This window comes from Artibeus jamaicensis, unplaced genomic scaffold, assembly GCF_021234435.1.
Source record: "Artibeus jamaicensis isolate MK-2021 breed Jamaican fruit bat unplaced genomic scaffold, CSHL_Jam_final contig_685, whole genome shotgun sequence".
NCBI lineage: Eukaryota > Metazoa > Chordata > Mammalia > Chiroptera > Phyllostomidae > Artibeus > Artibeus jamaicensis.
In genome coordinates, this window is record NW_026521924.1 from 20437416 (window position 1) to 20461672 (window position 24257).

A 24257-nucleotide genomic window follows, 5' to 3' on the forward strand; every position below is an offset into this window, starting at 1 on the left:
ACTGCCCAGGTTGCATGCACACTGTAAAAGGTGTCGGGCTGAAGAAACTAAATCCTTTCTCTAATTTTCCCACTGTGAGGTGCATCTTTTTCTGCTGGGAGGCTCCGAAATGAGCAGAGAGCAGCCAGTGGGTGGGAGGGAGGGAGGGAGGGAGGAAGTGGGAGCAGGACATGGGACGAGCAGGGCGGGGAAGGCCACCACCCACCGCATGTGTACAAGACCTCTCTGCGTGGAGTGGGGAGCAGAGCGGGCAAGTATAGGGACACAGCCCTGCCTCCCCGCCCCCTTGGTTCCCACCATTCTCTTTGGAGGTAGCTGCCCCCCTCCTCTACTTTCCAAAACGTTTAAGCAACCCCCGCCCCACTCTCTAGAGAGAAAGAAAAAAAAAAGCAGTATTTCCTGAACTGAAGGACTGGTGAGCGGACCTTTCTCTAAGGGCTGAGAAATAGGAGGTGTGGTGTGCGGAGCATCCCCAAGACAGTCCGAGGTATCTGCCAGGCTGCCTGCAAACCCACCAGGACAGCAGCTTCCCCTCGGGCTCAGCCTTCCAGCTCTGCCTGGCTGCTACTATGTGCTTGTTTCTCCGGGGGGTGTTGGAAGTCTCTAAAACTAGACCATGGGGATAGTTGCGCAACTCCGTAAATATCATAAAAACCGCTGAACCGTACACTTTAAATGGGTGAATGTTATGGTATGTGAAATATATGTCAATAAAACTTAAAAAACAAAAAGAATCGCCTACTCCAGACTGCCTAAAAGCTCCCCATTTAATCAGCTTCCGTTCTGGGTTAAGGATTGCCCTCCGAGGGCTCCTTTTGGGGATGGCGGTGTTAAATGCGATGGGGGGGTAGGTATCTTGTGTGGGGAGCTGAGGGGTGGGACCTGCCGGAACTAACAACCCCTGTGTTCAGCATTTCATCATATCCCATGAGTGGCCACGAGTGGCCCTGCCCTGCACCAATCTTGTCACATTTATCATCTCATTTAATCCTCACTACCCCTCTGAAAGTAGACAAGGGGTCCCCATTTTCCAGATGAAGGGTCTGAGGTTTAGGGAGTTGATGTGGCACCTGCCCAGGGCCACTCAGCTCAGTGTTCAGAGTCTGGCTGTGGAGTCTCCTGGCCCTGGCTCATGCCTTGGTGGTTAAAAACATGGGCTGTGCTCCCAGACACCGTGAGTTCAGATCCCAGCTTGGCTCCTTAACTGACCTTGGCCAGTGAACTCTCTGGGTTTTGATTTTCCTTGTCTGGACCCTCATAGTCCCTGCCTCACAGAGTTGTGAGAACAATCAAATACGTGATCTGTGACCCAGGACCCAAGTAGTGATCACAGTCGGCTCCAAACAACAGTAAAGCCAGCTCTCTCTCTACTGTAAGGACTGTGTCTGGCTTGCCATAGTTACATTCCCAATGCCTGGCAGACAATAGGTGCTCAATAAATACTTATTTTAAAAATCAGCTAGGATTTGAATTCACAGCCAAGTGGCTGGAAGCCACTGTGTCAATGGTTCCTGAAGTGTGTGCCAGGGCCACCTGCCTGACCCCGAGAACCAGAGCGCAGGACAGCCAGGACATGGGGTCCAGCGCTGGGCTCGCTCTGCGCCTTTGGCTGGCCCCTCTCCTTGTCTAGATTTCCATCTCGCCGTCTGTAAAAGCAAGGACCCTCTGGAATTCCGGGAACGAAATCCAATAAAGTGAGCTCTGGCAAATATTAAGGAATCTTTTCTTGCTGAGAAATTTTCATTTTAACAGAAGCTCCTTAGGGTCCCCAAAGCTATCAAGACTCAGTGAAATGAGGCTCCTGCTGGGATTTTAAATGCTGCTGATTGCAGAGGCCGAGGAGGTGGGGAGGGGGATGGGAGGGTTCCCAGGATCCTCAGGGTTTCCCTGGGGTGAGGGGCTGGGTAATTGGCATTACTTTTTTTTCCTTCTGTAAATTCACATGCCTCGTGTGTGTGTGTGTGTGTGTGTGTGTGTGCGCGCACGCATGCTAAAGGGTGCAGGTGACAGGGCCAGGAGAGGGGGCGGCTGCCATCAACATCAAACCCTGAAATCCAAAGTGCCCTACAGGGACCCGATGAGAACTGCTGTTCTCAGGAGCGTGGGCACCACCAGGGGGAACTGCGCTAAGAATGGAAGTGGACAGAGTTACGGAGCTGCTGAGCTTCCGGCGCACCTGGAGCTCAACTTACTCTTTGTAGTCGAAGCACCGTCCGCCATCAGCACCACCTGGGAGCTGGTCAGAAATGCAGAGTCTTGGCCCCCAAAGGCACCCGGTGAATCAGAATTTGCATTTAAACAACATCCCTGGTACATATTCACCACAATGTCTTTATTCGTTCATCCGCTGATGGACACTTAGGTTGTTCCTGTGTCTTTAATGCTGTTATGAATGCAGATATCTCTTCAATATCCTGTTTGTATTTCCATTAGGTTAATACCCAGAAGTGGAATTGCAGGATCGTACGGCAGTCCTGTTTTCAGTTTTTAAAGGGGCCTCTGCACTATTTTCCGCAGAGGCTGCACCAGTGCACGTTCCCACCAGCGGTGCACGAGGGCTGCCTCTCCCCACATCCAGAAGCTGGGGTCTGTGTGCACCATGGGGTGCCACTCGGTCACGAGGAGGAGGGAGATCCTGCCACCCGCAACAACAGGGTGAAAGTTGCGGGCATTACGCTCAGTGAGACAAGTCGGAGAAAGACGACAACCGTGTGATCTCACTCACATATGGAATTGTTATCGGAGGGGGGGAGGCGGGGAACAAGAGATTGTTGGAGGAGAACCTGAGGTGCAAGTCCTGGGGATCTGATCTGCAGTGGGGTGGTCAGAGACAGCAATACTGTGTTATGAACTTCACACTTGCTGAGGGACTAGATGTTAGCTGTTCCCATCACAGGGGAAAAAAGATAATTGAGTCATGGGATGGAGGTGCCTGCTAACGTGGTCGGGACATTGTGATATATAAATATATCGAGTCAACACGTTGTACACCTTACACTGACAGGTCAGTTATATTTCATAAACATACATTTCAAATTCTATAAACAAGGTCCCTGGGGTTTACGGAATGCGGTCCTGGTTTGCCCCATGCCACACGGCCCGTGGGGACAGGAGCCCAGGTGAGGACCCAGGCCTCCTCGCTGCCGGTCCTTCCCCTTCTGTGGCTCCGTGTTTTGGCACTTGCTGCTCCCTCCTCTGCAAAACCTCCATGTGACCTTCAAGACCCAGCAGGATGTCACCTTTCCCCAGAGACTCTCTTGGTGGCAGAGCATGAGTCGCTGCATGTGGTTAGTCGTCCCCCAGTCCACTCGCTGCCCCTGAACGAGACCTGCAAGTGGAAAAGAATTCAGAGCTCTCCACAAGGGGGCGGCGTTGGCTCCGAGTGCCGATCAGGGTCCAGGCAGGACACCGGAACCCAGAGCCGGCGGTTCTTAAGATTCAGGTGGAGAGACTTTGCAGAGCTGGGAGGCAGGCTGAGGGAAACTGGCGAAAGGTGTCGAGGCCCCAGGAGTTAGAATCTCTGAACTTGAAGAGCAAAAATAGAGTCAGGGGACCCGAGCCCAGCGAAGGCTGGGAACTGGTGACACAGCTGTAGAATTCTCTGACAGCCTGTCGTGCTGCCCCTCGGCTGAGCCCAAGGGGAAACTGAGTCACAGGGCGCACGTAAGGATTCACATCCAGGCCATCTGGTCTCGAAGTCCATGCCCTTTAATCTTACGCTGTTTCCTGCTTCGTGTTCATTCTCTCTGTGGACAATTATCTACCATGTACCTGCCACTCAAGTGTCCCAAGCCCTGTGGCTTCCAAGTCCCAGGTTTTCCGAATTGTTTCCAGCCAACGCTTTGTAACCAGAATCAATAAACCTGGTTCTTTTGGAAGCGAGAACATTCTCGCTGTCGGCCTTGGTGGGTGGCGGTGGCTCTGGCTTTCACGGAGGTGGATGGGCAGCCTGGTAGGACAAAGGCCCAGGGGCTGACCAGCACTCGGGTCACACGGCTGCCAGGGGCCTCTCCTGGGTCCCGGGTCACCAACTGACCTTGAGCAGCAGTGAGCGCCTGAGGGGGGGACGCCTGGCCTGCAGCCACGTGGCACACTAGCCAGGGCAGGTCTAAGGTCAAAAGTTTGCTGCTGTGGGAGATCCCCACCCCCTACAAGTGGCCCCCAACCTGGGACATCCTCAAACTGCCACCAGAAGAATGACATCTGTGTCCCCATGAGGTCCTCATTCTCCACACTGTCCTCTCCCACTCTCCAGGGCCGGAAGGGCCCACGGGACTCACCAGCTCTGCCCTCCTTGTATTACAGAGGGAAACTGAGGCACAGGAGGAAACAAGGCTTGCTAAGGGTCACACGGCCAGGCAGGCTGAGCACACTGGCTTCCTGACTCCAAGCAGAGGACCGGTCCCCCTCTTGGCAGGCCGAGTCCAGGAAGCAGATGTCCCCAGGATGGCTGAGTCCTCTTAACCCTGCCCTCTGGAGCTCCGGGGCTGGTGAGGTGACAGGCCCTGACAGGACCTTGACACATTCCGATGACAGAGGAGCAGAGAGGCGGCAGCTGTGGGCTTCCCCATGCTCAGCACGGGGAGTTCCCTTTGGAACCCCAAGTATGACCTGCTGGGAAGTAACTCTGTTATTTACACTACATTCGATTGGGGGGGCAGTCACAAAGACCTGGCCAGTTGTAAGAGGAAGGCGCAGAGACTCTACCCGTTGATGGGAGGAGTGTCAAAGAATTTTTGGACCTGTTTTTAAAGGACCGCAATTACAAAAAAGCAGAGAATGGTTAATGCTGTTATGGAGAAAGTGCAGAGGATTCCGGGACCTCAGAGGGAGACCTATCTCTGATCCAGGGAAACATGGGAGTGACCAGGGAAGGCTTCCTGGAGGTGGGGGTAGAATAATGCTCAAAAGATACAGAGTTCTTGGGGATCCCTATGAATTTAGCATAATCTCTACTACAAATTTTGTTTTCCAAAATGAAATTTTAACGTCTTTAATTACTGCAAATAAAATATATCCCCAGGACCACACCCCCTCCCCCAAATAAAAATTTTAAATACCAACAAGCAAAAAGATTCTTAAAACACCCATAATCTGACTCGTTCAACCAGAGACAATTCCTCATAACTCCTTGCTGAGAATTTCCCGGACTGGCAAACACAGGAATAAAGCAAAGGAATAGAAGCCCAGGATATGGTGCCATTAGAAACAGCCCCTGAGTGACCATCTGTTCGTACCGGGAAGGGTGTTGACTTCTGCAACCTCACGTTAAATGGCTGCACCATCGTTAATTTAACCAGTGCCCTTTTGTCGAACACTTGAGGTTGGGTCCCCCTCCTTCCTTGCCTATGTCACCCAGCACAACAAGGGGCGCCTTGAGGCATGGCATATTTGTACACTGGCTTAATTATGCAATGGCTGGGTCACCGGGCAGGCAGGCGTTTAATGATTTGCCAATTTACCTTCCGGAAAATTATACCACCACCGAGATTTGAGAAAGCACATTTTCCCATGGCGGGTGGGGATGGGGCGGTTCTTTTTAACATAAACAGCGTCAAGTTTCAAGAAGAGAGAATGTGGATGGCGCCGACTTCCAGCTCTGCCATTTGCTGGGTATGTGATCTCGAGCATGTGGCGTGGCCTCTCTGAGCCTCAGCTTCCTAGCAATGAACTTGGGGTCTTTCTGTGGGAAGGGTGGACAGATACTGCCGCCTGGGGCCTGGCCAGGCCACCCTCTGACCCCGGAGTGGCAGCAGTAGGCTTTTTCGTACGACACGTGACCCCCACAGTGTCGCAAGCAGGTTCCAGTCCCTGTGTCCCTCCTTTCCCGTCCTGATTCCAGGAACTCGTCCCCACATGGGAGCTGCCCTAGCTCACAGGCGCAGCTACTTAAGGAAGCAGGGCCCAGCCCGCACTTGCAACAGCCCTGGCTCACCAACTGGGAGCCCAGGATGCAGGCCTCGGCCAGGGCCCTGGCCTCTCTACTGCTGGGACTACTGCTCTCGTCCTCCCCCGGGGCCCTGGGAGCCCACCCCGGCCTGGTCGCCAGGATCACAGCCAAGGGCCTGGAGTATGGTAAGGCACGATGGCCGAGCGCTGGGCTGGCTGACCCGCTTGGCACCAGGTTGCTCTGGGTACGGCAGAAGTCATGCTTCTTTGGGCCTGGCTGGGACTCTGGGCCTCACCATCCAATCACCGTGTCACTCAGGCACCTACTTGTCTTAGCTGGGCTCCCGCCAGCCAAAGAGACAAGGGTTGGGGTGCAGGTGGTTGGTTTGGGAGTTGATTCCAGGACACACCCTGGGGGAGAGGAAATGTGGGACGGGAAAGGAAGGAAGGCAGCACCTTAAGGTTCGCTCCCGTCAGGTACCTAATGTGTGTATGTTATACCTCCATTTTTAAGAATGGACAAAAGTAATAGTATTTTTTAAAAGATGCTGAAACAATGCCTCAGAATTAATCCACCATGGGTGGATTTATACACTGTTCTGCACAGTAATTGAGCGAGGGAAGCTTCTCATATTCATGGAGCCTCAATTGCCTTATGTATTAAATGGGGTAATAACATTCCCTCAGGTACAGTTGCTGGGAGTCCAGGCTGGCTGGGGCAGAGGGAGAGGGAAATCAGGGAAGTCTTCCTGGAGGAGGTGAGGTAAGGTAGAAAAGATAAGTAGGAGTCAACCAGAGATAAGAGGGTAGAATTCTGGCACAGGGACTGGCACATGCATTTGCCAAAGGAAGAAATGTACGTTGGAAAGAGGCAGACTGGTAGGCATCAGTGTGCCCGTGTCCTCCTCGAGGGCACGGTCCTGGCTCCTCCATATTTCAGAACAAACAGAAGGTCCTGTTTCTATTGAAACCCTAAATCAGACAAAATTTCCCTTTGGTTCCTTCCTGCATGTGAATGTACCAAGTTTATTTAACAGATCCTCTAGCATTGGACTTTTGGTCCTTTCCATACTTTTAATATGCAAACCCGCCTCGCTGTTCCCGGCCTTGACCGAGTGCCTGCTGCACACAGGGCACCAAGCCAGGACCGCCTTTGATCCTCCCAGTCCCTTTGTGCTCTGGACGGTTTCCTTTCACCCTCATGCACCCCAGCGAGGAAAGTACTATCATTGCATTCTGATGAATGGGGAAAGTGAAGGTTGAGGACTTGTTCAAGTTCACCTTGCTGGAAAGAGTGCAAAGTCAGAACTCTATGCCTGAAATCCTTACAGTTTCTTCTACACAGGCTAGACACCAAGAGGGACAGGAAAGAGAACTGCCCACACAAGCACACAGCAGCCCTTCCCCCTGTGGAGTTTCTGACACAGGCACTCTGTTTCCTCATCCATAAAATGGGCACGTGCCACATACAGTATGGCGATGTCCTGAGTGTTTCTCAAGCCACCTGGTACGCAGACGGGCTCACTAACCCACACCTGTAATTAATGTTAATAAGGAGGCGGGCCTCTCTCCCCAGGGCAGGTGGAAGCCGCTAAGGAATTGGAAGGGAGGGAGGCGGGCAGACTAGGCTGACTCCTAGCTTCTTCCTGTCCACAGTGGCCAAGGAGGGGCTGGTGGCCCTGCAGAGAGAGCTGCACAAAATCACACTGCCTGACTTCGACGGGGACTTCAAGATCAAGCATGTTGGACGTGGGCACTATGAGTTCCACAGGTGGGGTTCCCTTCTGCTGGGGCCCCAACGTGGCAGGGGTGGGAGCCTGGAGAGGGAGGGAGAGCCCCAGGATTGGGTCAGGACCCCTCTGGGACAAACAGTAGGACAGTTTCTCCCAGAGTTCAGAGGGAAGTTCTAGGAGGGAACTGGGGTCCTCTATGTGCTCATACAACGAACAGCAATGAAGGCGCACTGACTCTGTGAGCTGAGCCTCAGTTTCCTTATCTGTATGATGCAGATGCCACTGCAGCCTCCTTTGAGTAATACTAGTCCAGGCTGTGGGGTCTGACCCCTGGACACAGTCTGGAAGGAAGATAGACCTTAAACCTTAGATACAGCAGCCCAACTGTAAGAGCTGAGGTTTGTACATCTGGGGGAATCAAGGAAGCCTTCCCAGAGGAGGTGGCATTTGAGTTAAGTCTTCAAAGGATGCTCATATACAAGCAGCTGATGCTAAAAAAGGCATGAGGCAGTTTTCATGGGGCAGGCAGTAAGAGGGGGCAATGGAGCCCACAGCTCATCCACCTCCTCCCTGCTTACCACTGACTGCTTCCTTCCTTCCTTCTTTTATTCAGTCCACCAGCAAACACTTATTGAGCATCTACTATGTACTAGACAAATAAAATGGCACTTGATCATTCTTTTCCCAATGACAGCCCCCAATAATGTGTCACCCTGGTTTGCTGCCCTCAGCCCTTTTGGCATCTTTACTCGAACTGCTCTTGGCCTTCTGTGAATCTGATTCCCCCCCACCCGCCTGTGTCAAGGGAGGGGATGGTTGGGGGAAGGAGCCGCAGACACAGAGGGGTGTGTCTATGGGCCCTGCTCCAGATCCCACCCAGGATCATCAGACCCGTGGGCTCTGACCCTGAGGCTGTGTCTTGGCAGATGCACCCCTTCCATGAGTTTCTATTTCCTCCCTGTGGAAAGGGAAGAATAGTGCTGACCCCTCTGTGGGGCCTAAGAGACACAATGGAAGGAAAGTGCTGAGCATGGCTATGTGGTCAGTGCTGGGCACACAGCAGGTGCTCCGTAAGTGGGGGTGCCCAGACACCCGCCTGAAGCAGCCCTGCTGGTCCAGTCCTCCCCGAGGGAACGGTACAAAGGTGGGAGCGGCTGAGGCTGGACCGAAGCCGGGGCTGAGGCCGCCCTCCGTGTCTCCCTCCGCAGCCTGGACATCCGCGGCTGTGAGCTGCTGGTCTCTGCCTTGACACCCCTCCCCGGCCAGGGCCTGCGTCTGTCCATCTCCGACTCCTCCATCCAGGTCCACGGCAAGTGGAAGGCGCGCAAGTCATTCCTGTAAGTTGGCTCGACTCCCAGGCTCTTGGGTCCTTGGCCTTGGCCCCATTCTTCTTGGGTCCAAGGAGTCCCTAGCTCATCACAAAGGCCACGTGGTAGATGGCGGGAGCCCAAGCCCAGAGACCCAGGTTCCAGGTCCTGGCTCCTGGACCAGTCTCTTACCATCCTCCCTGATGGGGTGTCGGGAGAACTAAATGAGACAATAACATCATGTTCTCTTGGTTTGCTTACACCAGCAGCAGACCCCAAGGCAAGAGTTTAAGTGCAAATACTTTACCTGGGAAGTGGCCTAAGGAAGTATCCACAGGGGTCTGGAGAAGGGAGGCAGGAAGGGAAGACACCCTGAGAACCTCCAGACACAGCGTGGGCGGAGGACGTGCCTCTGCGTTACCCCAGCGCAGACAGGCAACCCCATCTTCCCATTTGCTTTATAATAAACATTTGAAATAATTTTTTGTAATTACATTGTTGATCCAGCTCTGCTTATTTGGGGGTATGAATTGGGCTTCATACTTCAGGTTTTCCCTCCAAATGGTGGCTGACTCTAGTCTAGGAATCCATTCCTGCTTCTCTCTTCTCATCCAGGAGACTACAGGGCTCCTTTGACCTGTGGGTCAAGGGCATCACCATTTCGGTCAACCTCATCCTGGGCAGTGAGCCCTCGGGGAGGCCCACAGTCACCGCCTCCAACTGTAGCAGCCACATCCATGACGTGGAGGTGGACATGTCAGGAGACTTGGGGTACGTCACCACTGGGACTGTGGCCAGCTTGAGCCCTGGTTGCAGCCCCGGTCCAGCCAGACAGATACCTGACCTCTGACGAGCATAAAGGCCCTGAAACAATGCATGAGTACATCACAGGCACTTGCAGGTCATTCTTGGGGACACTGCTGAGATGAACTGGGGCAGATTCAAACCAGGAATATGGGTGCACCATTTCCACCAAAAGAACATCAGGAACTACCATCAGGCCAATGAAATGTGGCTACTGGAGGAACAGAGGACTCTGGGCCCAAGGAGAGTTTATGAAAACTATACAAGCCTTTGTCTCTCTGAGTCAAATGTCCTTGATTAGGAAAATGCAGATTTTTGAGCCCCTCCCCCAAACCTGTAGAGTTTGCTTGGGGTGCAGCAGGGGGCAGGGGTGCCAGATACCCTGAATCAGTGAGTGTGTGGGGAGTTGGGACTGGGGGACACAGCAGGGTCTCAGGATGGGGCAGGGAGGGCTCCCTCGGGCCTGGCTTTCCCTGCTGCCCCACCATCACTGTGCTCAGGGGCACAGAGCTGACGGTCCCCTGTGCCCCGCTCCCCAGGTGGCTGCTGAATCTCTTCCACAACCAGATCGAGTCCAAACTCCAAAGGATGCTGGAGAACAAGGTAAGAATGTCTGAGCCGCGCAGGGGCTGGGCTCAAGTGAAAATTGGGCCCCGGGCCCAGAGGGGACAAAGCATCTGCCAAAGGTCACAGAGTGCAATCACGTGACTAAAGCAAGTAGCACAGTGTCGGACCAAAGCCAGAGAGCTCACTCGGGCTTTCTCTCCCGTCTTTCTCAGATTTGCGAAGCTGTCCAGGAATCGGTGACCTCTGACCTACAGCCTTATCTCCAAACTCTTCCAGGTGGGGAACCCACCCCTGGGAACAGTTCATTCCTATTAATTCTTATAAGAGCATATATGTATCTTATAAAACCTTAAATGGGACAGAAGTATGAAGAGTAAAAATTAAAAGGCCCCTTTTCTCCCCAAATTTTTTTCCCAAGAAGTAACCTCTCTGTTGGGTGATCCTCGTAGATATTTTCTGTGTGTACACAAATGTAGGGCCCGGCACACATAACGCCCCTTTTTATTATAAAATCTTTTATTACAAAATTGTAGACATGTAATTCTGTAACATAACAATATCCCACTCAGGCACACCATACGACATTTTAGGTGAAATGTTCGAATTAAAACTGTAAATTATTACACCCATATCATTACCCTACCAACCACACTCAAGCAGGCCTTACTTCGCTGGATTCTGCGCACATATACATATAAACGAGTATATGAACACACATTCACATATGTATTCCCTTTTTATGAATATATGTGTATATGCACAATTATGAATATATATAAATCTAGTCAGTGTAGACATTGTCCTTTTGTAACTTATAAATGTTGGAGATCTTTTCATAGCAACACATACAAATTGATCTCATTTTTTAAAACATTTTTAATGTGAGTTAATATTTACAGAAAAGTGCTCACAGCATAAGTGAACAGCTTGAAGAATTTTCACAAACTGGGCACATTTGCACCAGCTCCCAGAGCAGCACACAGAGCGTGATCGGCCTCTCGGAGCCCCCTCGTGCCCCCCTCTGTCACTGCCCACTGCTCAGGGGTGACCACTATACCAGCTTCTGCCTGCAGAGGTTAATTTTGCATTTTGTACATGGATGGAATCTTGCAGCATTCAAAGTCTTCTAGCAAAAACAAAGGTTTTCTTTGTTCGCCTTTAAAATGAGTCTGATGCATGTTGTTGCATAGTGAGTTCATTCATTCTCCTTGCCGTGTAGGGTCACTCTGTGTCGACGTCCCCCCACGCATGTATCCCATCTACTGCTGACAGTCCTGTGGCTGTTTGCAGTTTCAGACGGAAAACTATGGGCAGCGCTGCTATGAACATTCCAGTTCATTTAACGCATGTCTCTGGGTTGTTTATACCCAGGAGTGAGATCGCAGGCTCGCAGGGTGTGCAGAGTTTCTGCATTATCAGACCCTGCCAGTTTCCAAAGTCTCATTTTAATAGCTGTGTAGTATTCCCTCCTCTGGACATGCCTTCATTTATTTAATAAGTGCCAAGATTCTGGACATGTAGGCTTGTAGCCCCCTGTGCTGTTGCCAGTCCGAGGGAGGAGCCGCCTCGCCCAGCCTCTTTGCCTGCATGTTAAGAGTACCCGCAGAACAGTCCTCCAATGCAGCAGCTCCAGATCTAGGGTGCACATGTAAAATTTGCAGGGACAGTCCCTGACAAATTGTCTGAGGTGTCCTGTGATAGCACGGCCCCCAGGCCCCTCCACCCCCTCCGGTGGAAGCCCAGGTGGGCACAGACAACCTGGTGCTGAGACATGGGTCTCCTGTTCCTCCAGGGCTGTAGGGGGACAGGTCTGACCTTCCTGGGTATCTGGCCTGTGTTGCAAGGAGGCCAGGTCCCCTCAAATCAAGGCCTCAGTTGTCACCCTGGACAGCCATACCCTTAGTTGGAGAACTCTCCCCACTGTGTGGCTGCCTTGATAGGAAGCTCTGGGTGTGAACAGGCTGCCAGTCCCGGGCTCCTCCCGCCCTCGGGATATGTGTGTGTCTCCCTGGAATCCACTCATACTCCCTGTTGAGCTTCCCCACTGCCCCCATGGCTCATCCACCAGTGGGACAAGAGAACCCAGCTGATCTCTTTCTTTGCCCTGGGGCTGGGCTGGGTGGGTCTTGGGGCAGAGGGGCAGGGGCCTCTGACGAAAGTCACGGGAATGTAGGTCAGTCGGGGCCCTCACCCCTTCTCCCTTCTGCCTCCTAATGCTGTCTCTCCCCTCTTCATAGTCACAACAAAGATGGACAGTTTAGCTGGCATTGATTACAGCCTAATGGAGCCCCCTCGGGCAACAGCCCAAATGCTGGACGTGATGTTGAAGGTGAGGGTCCCAAAGCAGGGGCTGGGGTGAGTCCTGCCTCAGCATGGCATTTGTCCCTCAGGACCAGCTCTTTCTTGGAGCCTCCTGTTCCCTGGTTTCAGATCTGTCCTCATCTCCCTGTGGTTTCAGCTGAGTCGAAGGCAGGGCGATAGGGAGTAGTGGAGAGTGTTCCCAGAGCCAGGGTCCTCTCACAAGTGTCTGAAAGCTCTCAGGCCCTGCTACTTCCCCTCACCCTTCGTCCTCTCCTTCACCTTGCCCACCGTGCAGATGAGGTCAGTCAGAGGGTCTGGCCCACAGCAGGTCTTGTGGGTAAATGTACCAAAGCCGGCGAGTTTTTTATTAAGGGATTCTGGACAATTCCGGAAGTGCAGCACTTTGGCCTAAAGGAAGACGTCTTTACTGGTGGAGTTTCAGGCAGTGTCTCCAGCCAGGGCCCCCTTGTCAGTCTGCGTTAGGTGGTTACCTAGCTCAGATGTCCAGCCCTGAGATAAACTTTGAAAATTTCAATGGACCTCGTTTTCTCTCTCCAGGCTGAAATTTTTAGCCGCAATCATCGCTCCCCAGTTGCCTTCCTTGCTCCCGTCATGAGCCTCCCCGAGGAACACAGTCGAATGGTCTACTTTGCCATCTCTGACTATGTCTTCAACACAGCCAGCCTAGTGTATCACGAGGCAGGGTACCTGAACTTCTCCATCACCGATGATGTGGTGAGGATGGTGGCGAATAATGCTTACAAGTGACAATGCAACCTGGTTTCCCTTCCCTCTGTCCTTTCTACACCCTTTACATCAGTGAAATCATAAATTATGATTACAAAAAAGATCAAGACCAGGAAAAATATGTTAGCACAATTTCCCTTTTCACTTTGGCTGCCAGGAAGCTCAAAAAAAAAATCAAAGTTTTTTCTCTCTTGTAACAACTGTGAAAGACTTTGTGTTTTATTTTTCCCCTAGTCTGATCTGTTATTCTAATTCATATTTTGTCTCATTCTGATGGTTTCTAAATTAAAAAAAAATTTTAGTGAATGAAATGCATGAAGTTACATAGAATAAATAGTAAGCAAAGACCAAGTTGAAAGTAAAGCACAATTATGAAGACACTGGACCCACAAATTAATTTTTTAAAAAGATTTTATTTATTTATTTTTAGAGAGGGGAAGGGAGAGAGAGAGGGAGAGAAACATCAATGTGTGGTTGCCTCTCGCATGCCCCCTACTGGGGACCTGGTGCACAACCCAGGCATGTGCCCTAGACTGGGAATTGAGCCAGCAACACTTTGGATTGCAGGACAGCACTCAAAAATTGATATTTATTAAAATCACAAATCTATCTGGAAGCATCTTTGGAGCCAAAGTGAAAAGGGTACATGATTTAGTGATTTATGGTGGAAAGGAGAGACAAAGTCTTCCTCACTCTTACCTCTAAAACAACTCTCTCAAATGTGGCTTTGTAAAAGGGACACTAAATTTTCTAGTGGATCACATTTTTAATATCTCTAGTGTCTTTGATATTTCCGGGCTTCAGAAGATTCTTTCTCGTAGCTCTTGTAGCTCGTGAACAACGTCAGGATGGTGGGGGATACACAGGGTTGTCTGATTTGGAGGATCCAGTTTCCCCTGGAAATAAACCGGGACCGTATGGTGGGGGGCTGGAGTGACTGTCCCCTTCGGAGGGTTTCTCACACATGCATGGGCCTTTTCTTCCTTCATCACATCCGATACACCGGCCCCGCCCATTGTGCGGTCCTTTCTTCTGTGGCTGGGATCCTATAGCTGTCTCACTGAGCACTCACTATATGCTAGGTCTTGTGCCAGATGCACCGTGCCCACCCACTCACTGAGCCCTCCCAGTGATAGGTGGGACTATGATTAACCCATTTTATAGTGAGGAAGTTGAAGCTCAGAGGTGAAGGGAGTGGCCTGAGACCACACAGTGACAGCCAGGAGCCAAACGTAGGTCTGTGTGCCTGCAAATCTCACCCTCGTGAACCCTTGGAGTCTGTCCCACATGTTACCCGTGCCCCATGGAGAACAGAGAGTACCTGCGGACTCGTACTTCCATGCAATGCAGGACAGGCATCTTGTCGCATGGTAACCTGAGCATTCAAGAAGTTCTAGTCCTAAATAGCCCCCACCTCTCTCTGCCCACCTTCAGCTCCAGAAGGAGCACCCTAACACTTCTCTGTGTCTCTTTCCTGCAGGTTCCACCGACCTCCAACATCCGACTGACCACCAAGTCCTTCCGCCCCTTCGTCCCCCGGGTAAGACTCCGTCAGCCCTCGGTGGGTGCAGGCTAGCCTTCCAGGGTTCCTCTCTAAAACCCCCTCGCTCCTCTCAGCTTGTGCAAGAGTCGGAGAGCAGCCACGAGCCCCCCAGGGAAGGCCAGAGTGCTGTGGGCTTTGGGCCTCTCCTCCCTTCAAAGCCCAGACAGCACAGGCCTGAGCCCAGGTCTCCCGGGGCCACAGGTACCCCAGTCTTTTACTGGTGCTATCAGAGAACCCCAGAGAATGCACATGCACCCTAATTAATAACATCAACTAAAGAGGGCATACTAGGGACCAGATGCTGTTCTTGATGCTTTAAACAGTCATTTTTTGACTGGATAATAAATTATCATGGTTCAATATTCAAATGACATAAAAGGCTGTGGGATGAAAAGTCCCCTGTTTACTCCCATCCCCTGCTCCCCCAGTTCCCACCCTGAGTCCACCGATACTATCAGTGTACGCATCCTTCTGTGAACACTATGTATATACAAACAAATTTGTGTGTCTGTCCTCTTTTCTTACAAACCGAAGGCCCATTATACACGCCATTTAGTATGCTTTCTCCCCTAACTGTCCCGGGGGATCAGTAGACAAAGACCTCCCTCACTCTTGTTTCCACGGGCACCCGTCTGCCGCCGTGTGGACTGACCAGAGCTGTTGGTCCAGGCTCCGTGGAAGTGCATGAAGGTTGCTTCCAGTCTTTGGCCACATCCTGTGTTGCTGCAAATAACCTCGTGGCTCTGTCTCTGCTGGGCTAAGCTCCTCCTGTGTAGCACCTCATTTAATCCCACCAAAAGCCACCTGTCCTCTCCCTGCCTTCTGAGTCCCCCCCAAAACACAGCTCAGACAGGCTGTGGTGTTGAACATGCCTTGCAGACAGCTCGATGATGGCTCAGAGGAATCATACTGGTGGGAAATTTTTTAAACTTCAAGTCCTGCAGTGCCGGAGCTATGTCCTCCCGTAAGGCATTCCCTGCAGACTCTTTCCCTTCGTAAGGCCCGCAATGGCCCAGCCTGCGCCATGTTGTCCCGGCCAGCTGGCTCCGGCATCACTTTTGCCCCAGAGAGAGAAGCAAACTCCCCCTCCCTCTTCTTGCTTTCATCATATTTAACCTGACAGGGAAGCAACTCGGCCCACCTTCTTACTAAAGAGGTGTACCTCCTCAACTTTCTAACCATTTCTCTTTTACAGTAGGATGTAGATTAACCAAAAGGTTCAGGGGACTGTTGTTCTTTCATCGATTACCCCACCCCCTCGCAAAAGGATCAGTCCTGCTCCAAATTAAACCCGTACCTACCCCTACATAAAAAGAAAGTTAGGAGCACTTTTGAAATGGAAGGATCTGGTTGTGTCATATTTCAAAATCATTAGCATAAATAGTCACCCACCTACTGGGAGGGTGCACAAGAACAATAGCTCTCACCCATGCCCGGGAAAGAATGAAAAAATTGGGCTGAGTGTTTGGCAATTCTAGTCAGAGAGCTTTAAAAAATATCCCTGCCCTTTGACTCAGTAATTCCACTTCTAGGAATGTATCCCTCAAATAATAGCCGAGGGCACACCTAGAGGGGTCATTATCACGGCAAAACCTTAGAGACAACCTGATGCCCAGTAGGGTTCAATCAGCAACAGTATCCATGCACAATGGAACACAACACAGCCGTGAAAAAGAGGGTACAGCGTCTAGACACCTGACATGGAAAGATGTCCCATTTTACTACCCAGGGAAAAGGCACAGGGCATTTTATGGCAGTAAAATCAACCAAAAAGCATTCTCAGATTTCTCAGACTCCCTCCAGCTCTCCTGGCAAACCTGCATGTTTCATTCTCTTGACGTAATCTCCTCATTCTGCCCCCCAGCTAGCCAAACGCTACCCCAACATGAACTTGGAGCTCCAGGGAAGAGTGGCCTCGGCCCCTGTGCTGAACTTCAGCCCCGGGAATCTGTCCTTGGCCCCCCAAATGGAGATTGAGGCCTTTGTGCTCCTGCCTGGCTCCGTCAAGGAGCCGGTCTTTCAGCTTGGCGTGGTAAGGTTTCCGTTCGCAAGTGCGGTTCCCCCTTCCCCTGTACTTTTCTCCCCACTTACCTATTTCCCTCAGGTTTCAACCTGAGTATCACTTTCACAAACAGGTCTTTTTTGATTGCCCTTACCTCAGTCTACCTCGGCCCCCTGTCATTTTTCTTTTGTAGCACCCTATTATTTTTCTTCACTACATTAATTATAAATCTACCCATACTTATGTAGCTGTTTGCAGGTTTGTTTAACATATGCGTCTCCCACTAAGTGAATCTGGGCTACTGGGAGGAGGAGGGTTTAGAGGTGCTTGACCTGTTTGCTCTACTCTGTATCTATATCTGACCCCTGAAGACTACATTTCCCTGGGTCCCTTGCACCCTGACCTCCAGGTAGATCAGCCAGTGGAAGGCACTGTCAGGAGAATGAAGTGCAGGAGGAAGTAAGAAGCTAGAGCATATTTTTCCTCCCTTTGTCCTAGACAGAAACTTGGAGGAGGGACTATGTCTCCTCCATGGCGGCTCCTATTACCCCAACTCCCTCCGTTCTTTCAGTCTTGAAGCAGAAGCAGCTTGCTGCCTCTGCTAATCTCTCAGTTGCCTCTTCAACTCTCTCTCTCTTTTTTTTTTTCGCTTCTCAGCATTTCCATCACTTGTATAACCAACTCCCTGCATTAAAGTCTCTCTGAGTTAAACATTGAGAGAGTTTCTCCTCTCCCAATGGACCCTGTCTAATAAAGAAGGGATTCTGAGCCTTGCAGGGTGGAAAGGAGAAAATTCACCGGATGGAGAATTGTGCTCTTCTATTTAAGTTTGAAACCCAACGAGATAAATATCTAGAAGAGTAATTGCACCTAAATGCTATACCTGCAATTTGATATTGTTATTATTGTTATGTAAATTGTTGTTATCAATATATTTTAAGTTAAAACAGTATCATCACCATCACCATCACCTCTAGGACTGAATCTTAGCCCTGAGATAGCTAGAAATGGTCCCTTGTCCAGAGATCCCCAGAGGTAGGCACTCTTTCTCTCGGTAGTCTGTTCGAAGTTTCATTGCTATCATAGTCAACAATTTCAAGTAAAAATGTTCAAGTTCAAAGATTTATCAAGCACCTATGATAAGCCTCCTGGGGGTCAACGGTCCAGCGGAGGAAGAGTCCCTGCTTTAATTCATGGAGCCGTTTGTTTAGAGAAGACAGCTGGTCCTCGTAGCTATCGTTTCTGTGCATTCAGGCCTGTTTCCCTCTGCTGGAATTTCTAGGCCACCAACGTATCCGCCATGTTGACCTTCAACACCAGCAGGATCACTGGGCTCCTGAAGCCAGAAAAGTAAGTCTGTCTCCCACCCACAAGGGGGCGCTCAACTCGGCTTGCTCTGTCTGGCCCTGTAGCTGGTCCTTGCTGGAGGTGGGGGTGTGACGAGATCCCCCTGTCAAAGTTAGGGGCCCACCATTTGAGAGGGAAACTTATGTTCCTGCCTAGTTGGCTAAATTCTTTTGCCCCAACAGCCCTGCTTCTACAAGCTGCCTTTCCAACTAACCCCCATTACTTCCAGACTTCTACAGAACTTACTAATACTGCTTGTCTTAATTTGTGACGTTTAGACATCAGCTACACAGACTTCTTGATAGAAGTTCTTGATAGAGCAAGATTGGGCTCTACACTATCCACCTCCCTTCTCCGAATCTTCCGAGTGAGGTCCTCTCACTGGTTTTGGTTCCTCAGTCATGTTTTTTGCTCCCACCCATACCCTGCTCTTGGCCCTGTGACCCCTCCTTTCTGGGAACTGCCCCATTGCTTAGGTCGCCCATGGGAGACTCACATCTCTGAACTGCCTCTGATTCATTACAGGATACGAGTGGAACTGAAAGAATCTAAAGTTGGAGTATTCAATGTGAGTTATTATTGTTTCTGTTTATGCAATGGTTGGGATATTAATTAATTCAGAGTGGTGACTGAACAAAGCTGTAGCACCTAAACTAGAAAGTAGAGGAGGAGAGCTATTCTCTGCCCCAGCGGAGGTTACATCCGGGTATAAGACAATATGTAATTAAATCTTCTATTAGACCGAGTGCTTTTAACCTCAAGAAATAGAAAGCCAACTAAAAATGCCTTAAGCATACAAGAGGACTGTATAGAAGCATAGAATTAAAAAACAAAAACAAAGAAAACTAAAGATAGAGATTTCAGGTATAGCTGAACCTAGATGCTGAAATTAATGCATCAAGAAACTCTCTACAGCCCTGGCTGGTGTGGGCCAGTGGTTGGAGTGTCTCTCGTAACTGGAAGGGCCACAGGTTCTATTCCTGGTCAGGGAACATAGCACATAACTGGGTTGCAGGTTTGTTCCTGGTCCCAGCATGTGCAGTTCCAGGCCCAGGAATGTGTTCCCCCGTCGGGCACATGGGGGAGCAACCAATAGGTGCTTCTCGCTCACATCGCTATTTCTTTCTTCCTCTCTTCCTTCATCTCTCTCTAAAAGCAATGAAAAAAATGTCCTTGGGTGAGAATTTTAAAAAGAAGAATCTCTCTACCTATTGGTGAAATTCACCCAAATTTCCTGCAGTTTCATTTTATTTAAATCTAAAAAAGAAAACAACCAAAAAGCAACCTTGTGCTAGCTCTCATTGGATCAGTCTTAGCCAGGTGCCCATTCTTCAGCCAATCAGGGTGGCCAGAAATTCAACAAAGCCAATTGGCCAAGGGTGGGTTTCCTGGAGCCAGGATTTGAATTCAATCTCCAACAACATGCACTGACATCGGAAAGAAGGGATCTTGGAGGGTGGGGAGGGTGGGAATAGGGACTCTCATTAAAACAAGAGAAATTGATTGCTGGGCACACAAAACGAGAGATGATTTCCACAAAGAGGAAGACGTGGTGAAGTGATGGCCCCCTATTAAAGGAGAAAGGAGAATGGGAAGATCGGCGTGGGCCGAAGCAATCACAGGGACATTTCTGAAAAGGGAGAAGGTGGGGTGATGGCAGCTGCTCCGCCAGGCCAAGGAGGAGATGGAAGAAGACCTGAACTTGTAGTGGTTGTTCTCCTCTTTACGGTCCCAGGGACACTGACGTCCTCTGACCACCCCCAGCCAGTTCTCCTCTTCCCAGACTTTCCCTTGGGTGCTTACAAAGGGGAAAGAAACACACAAAGTGTGGGGCGAGATACTGCCCACAGGTCCCCAAAGGAGATTCCTTTTAGAGAATAAAGGGAACAATGACACACTAATATCCTATCTGTGTATGGCATGTAAAAGTGTTCTATAAAGTAAAACATATGTAAAGATTCACAAAAAGTGAGACATCAGGTTTTTGGAACATGGATATAAAAAGCAACACCTATAAAATAAGATAAATCTGGATTCAAATGCTGGCCCCACTGCCCAGTTTCTAACAAACCACCTTCATTCTGTTGGCCTCTGTTTTCTTATCTGTGAAATGGGGCCATGGATGTCAACCCAAAGGGGTTATTGTGAAGACTGAAGCAGATGTACAGTGCTCTGAACCCTATACCTGCCACATAGTGTTAAAAATCGTGTTTCTTAATTTCTGTTTATTACACAAGAAATTCAGGTAAACACTCTCATTTAAACAAATGAATACTTAAAATAAGGCCAAGCCAAACCTTGATGTCCTTCCTAGAGGAAAGACAGTTGGGTGCATGGTCTTCCAACGTTGTTCTATCCCTTTGCACACCTACAGGTATAGATCTCGAAACAGTTTCATCTCAGAGTAGCATGGTTAGGTATCTATCTGAAATTTGCTTTTCTCAAGCCTTTTGCCAAGTCAGCACATAGAGAACCACCCACCTTCATGGTGGCCATGTGAAGGTTTATTGGCGGGCAAGATGGCACAGGTGGTCACAGTGCTATCTGCCAGGTGGGGAACACAGTGACCACTGGGACCATGTAGACCACCAGGTAAATGCTGCGACGACATGTGCCATTCTCCTGTTCTCCACCAGGTGGAGCTGCTAGAAGCACTGCTCAACTACTACCTTACCAGCACCCTCTACCCGGAGGTCAATGGTAAGAACCACTCTGGATTTTTCCAAGTCAAGAGTAGACACTGTTTTACGGGGGAAAGAGAGTTGGACTTGGAGCTGGGAAACAGGGCTCTCCTGCAGGCTGTGAGACCTTGGGCAAGTCACTTCTCTGTGAGCGCCAGTGGCCTGTCTTTGCAATGGGAGTGTTGAAGTCAACCTCATCTCCCTCCAGAGCTTAATGAGGGCTGGGGACTGGGGCAGCTCTTTGGAGCACAGCAAACTCCTTCTAAGAGAAGGAGAAACTCACAGAAGTGTCCCCTACACCCTGAAGTGGCAAGCGAAAGACTAAAGACCAAGTTAATATAGAGAGCGCAAGGCAGCCACCTCTGAATTCACATTTCTGCATCAACTGCCAACTCCCTAGTTAAAAATATAAAGCATAAAGACCTAAACCCTGTGTTCATCATGAGGCTCTACTTCATTTTGCTGCAGTAGGAACAAGATGAGGGTGGAGGGCGGAGAACAGCTGCCCCCAGCTTCTGTCATGAGTATATTCTGTCCCATACCTACCACTCGTTCCACACAGCCTTGTGGCTGCAAGCTCAGGCTCCTGTGCCAGCCTTCCCGGGTTTAACTCCCAGTTCTGCCTCTTTCTAGCTGTGTGACCTAGGGTAAGTCACTTGAGCACTCTGTGCCTCAGTGTCCTTATCCATAAAGTGAGAATAATAATCATATCTACCTCACAGCCTTTGGTGATAATTAAATGAGAATATACTGTGTATAGATTTTGAGCAAAAGTTTTAAAAAATTGTCTACAATTGTTATTTATTACAAAATCTCTCTCAATGTTGTGCCTCAACCTCCAGAGAAATTGGCAAAAGGCTTCCCCCTTCCTCTGCTAAAGCGTATTCAGCTCTACGACCCTGTTCTCCAGATCCACAAGGTGAGTGGGCTCAGAAGGGCTTGAGAATTTGGGGTGGAGGATGATTTAGCATTCTAGGTTTGGAGACCAAAGCCCAGTGCACACTGTGCTGTCCGGCCCTGCGGCTGGGAGAGCCTGGACTGGAGTGGGACACTGTCAGCATGACTAGATGCCACACAGCCATCCACCTGACCTCAGAAGGGGCTCTTCCACTGGAGCGAGCGGTGGCTGGAGCTGTCTGTGCTATGCTGCCTCCTATCCTCCCGCCCCAGATGGCCTGGGTTAATGTCAAGACCAGCTCATTTTTAAATACTGCAATCCCAGATATGCTAACAGGCCAAGTTCTAAAAGTGGAAGAGCTTTATTATAAATATATGCTTCCTGTGCTCCCCCTCACAGACCCATTGCTCCCCATAACACACATGCCCACAGTTTGAATTTTGGTGGACTCCTTTCAGTAATTCTTATTTCTCTAAGCATCTAAAAAATTATTTGTGGGTTTCGAATAGTTGCATCGCTCATGCTCACACACATTTTCTTTCTTTTTCTTCTTTTTGTTACAGTCTTGTCCCCCACCCCATGCCCAGTGTTTAAGTCCTGTCCCACCCATCAGATGGACCATAATTTACTTAACTATTTTAATACCAGGGAATGTGTCCAATTCTCCACTATTCTCTCCACTGTTCTGATCGAGTGTTTTATGGTCCATCTGTGCCCCACAGTTCAGGTTATCTTTCTAGAACAGCCTCTGTAAGGTAGGATGGCTGGGGTGGCGGGCCTGGGAGCTCTAAAGGAGGTGCTGACTGGTGCCCATGCATCACCAACATGCAAAAAATAACACCTACAGAAGAGAGTGAAGGGCAACGCATGGCCAGGATCTCTGAAGCACTGAGCAACCAACTGGTGTGTTTGAACTCAAATGTCCAAAGGTCCTTCAGGCACAGAGATACTCAACACCCAACTACTGCTGAGTGTTTACAAGGAGTCATATCATTGTTCAAAGCCAAGGCTGAGTGGCAATTCATGCAGCCGGCCTCAGTTTTCTCCTCTGTAAAATGGGGTATAGCCCACTGGGCTCTTACGAAGATGAGAGACCAAGTATAAAAGCTTCTGGGTCAGTTTGGCATGAGGGAAATCATGGGAAGATTTGTTATATGCTGTCGTATTCATTAGAATTTTGAGGTCAACACTGTCCATTTATTTGATGCCCACAGGCAGGGGAGGTATTGCTAGGGGAAAGAATAGGACTTTGCCTTGAGTTCAGAATTTCCACCCATTTGGGTGATGGAAACCGCTGAGGAGGTAGGAGCGTAAACCTCAGCAGCTCACAATTTTGTATTATTTGCCCAGGAGAGAACATTTAGGTGACACAGAGGACATTTATGAGGCCTGCCAGGAAGCAGCAGCTTGGGAAATGGCAAATAAATCGCTACCTTGGAGAAGGTAGCGGGCAAACGCTGTGCTTTATGGAGACCTTGGGGATGGAGGCACACTCGGATTTATGCCCCGACCTGGTTTCTGGCAGGGCTTGTGTTTTCCCAGCCGGGGGCCTCCTTTTAAATCGGAGATGCATCTTTTTGGGGTAGAGGATGCTTTCACCATCCTGTTCTGTCTTGTCTCTCCTAGGACTTCCTGTTCTTGGGCACCAATATCCAGTACGTGAGAGTCTGAGGGCAAGGGGACAGACCGGGCCGGAGGCCACAGCTGGGTCAGCCAGTCGCATTTCCAGGTTTGCAGGAAACTCCTGCACGAGATTCTGGGGCATGAAGACTCTTCTGTTCTGCACTCTGGGGGCGAGGTCTGCCTGGCCTCTGCCCCCACAAGCCTCCTCCTCAGGAGCTGCACCCATGCCCTCTCTTATTCTGAACTTCACTCTCTCCACCAGGACGGACCATCCTCCTCACTGGCCTGTACAATCTTTAAGGGCGGGCACTGTCTTTTTATTCACCTTCTGATCTCATGCCTTGCACGGTGCTGGCACGTAGTAGGTCCTCAATAAATATTTATTGAATGATTCAGTGAAGAAACCACCCGGTATGCTATTGCCCACCCTCTTTTGCCCATGGGATCTTCAGGTGGTCAGTTGAACGCTGTGCCCTCCAGTGTTCACGTGTGGCCACACTCGCCCTTCCCATTCATTGGCTGCTGCTGCAGGGACCTCAATGACAGAAAAAGGGACTCCACTCCCTGCTCTGGACCTGGCACTGATGCCCGCTGTCTAAGGGGCTTGTTCATCTTGCTTCATGGGCAGTTCATGGGCTCATTTAAGTACATGCCTCCCACCCCCTCACTTGTTGTCTGCTGCAGACAGAGCCAGTGGGTTTCCCAGAGCAAATACTCAGCCTCATACTGCTTTCCCCATTGAAATGGGTGTAAATTAGGAGGAAATGAATCTGTCGAGGTTTTTGGGCCGACCCAAATAAAAACGTCATGCACCT

General features: G+C 50.1%; 1 protein-coding gene across 2 annotated transcripts; it reads left to right on the forward strand.

Moving 5' to 3' along the window:
* Positions 1-5840: 5840 nt before the first annotated feature.
* LBP (lipopolysaccharide binding protein) lies at positions 5841-23837 on the forward strand. Of its 2 annotated transcripts, XM_037164520.2 has the most exons (15): positions 5842-6075; positions 7546-7660; positions 8831-8959; positions 9545-9700; positions 10273-10336; positions 10513-10576; positions 12538-12629; positions 13160-13336; positions 14829-14888; positions 16756-16923; positions 18176-18243; positions 18766-18808; positions 20877-20940; positions 21764-21840; positions 23446-23837. In XM_037164520.2, the coding sequence occupies exons 1-15, from the start codon at positions 5952-5954 to the stop codon at positions 23488-23490; spliced, it is 1446 nt and encodes a 481-aa protein (XP_037020415.2). In that variant the 5' UTR covers positions 5842-5951; the 3' UTR covers positions 23491-23837. The 2 variants fall into 2 exon arrangements, with proteins under 2 accessions (XP_053527282.1, XP_037020415.2); XM_053671307.1 differs by lacking the exon at positions 13160-13336 and having other exon boundaries at positions 5841-6075.
* The last annotated feature ends 420 nt before the right edge of the window (positions 23838-24257 follow it).

Bases quoted from the DNA above. Each gene is read 5' to 3' on its own strand.
- LBP (XM_037164520.2), top strand. From the start codon at position 5,952: ATGCAGGCCTCGGCCAGGGCCCTGGCCTCTCTACTGCTGGGACTACTG. The intron at 9,701-10,272 runs GTACGTCACCAC...CCCGCTCCCCAG, and splicing joins GACATGTCAGGAGACTTGGG to GTGGCTGCTGAATCTCTTCC. The intron at 20,941-21,763 runs GTAAGAACCACT...CTCAACCTCCAG, and splicing joins CCTCTACCCGGAGGTCAATG to AGAAATTGGCAAAAGGCTTC.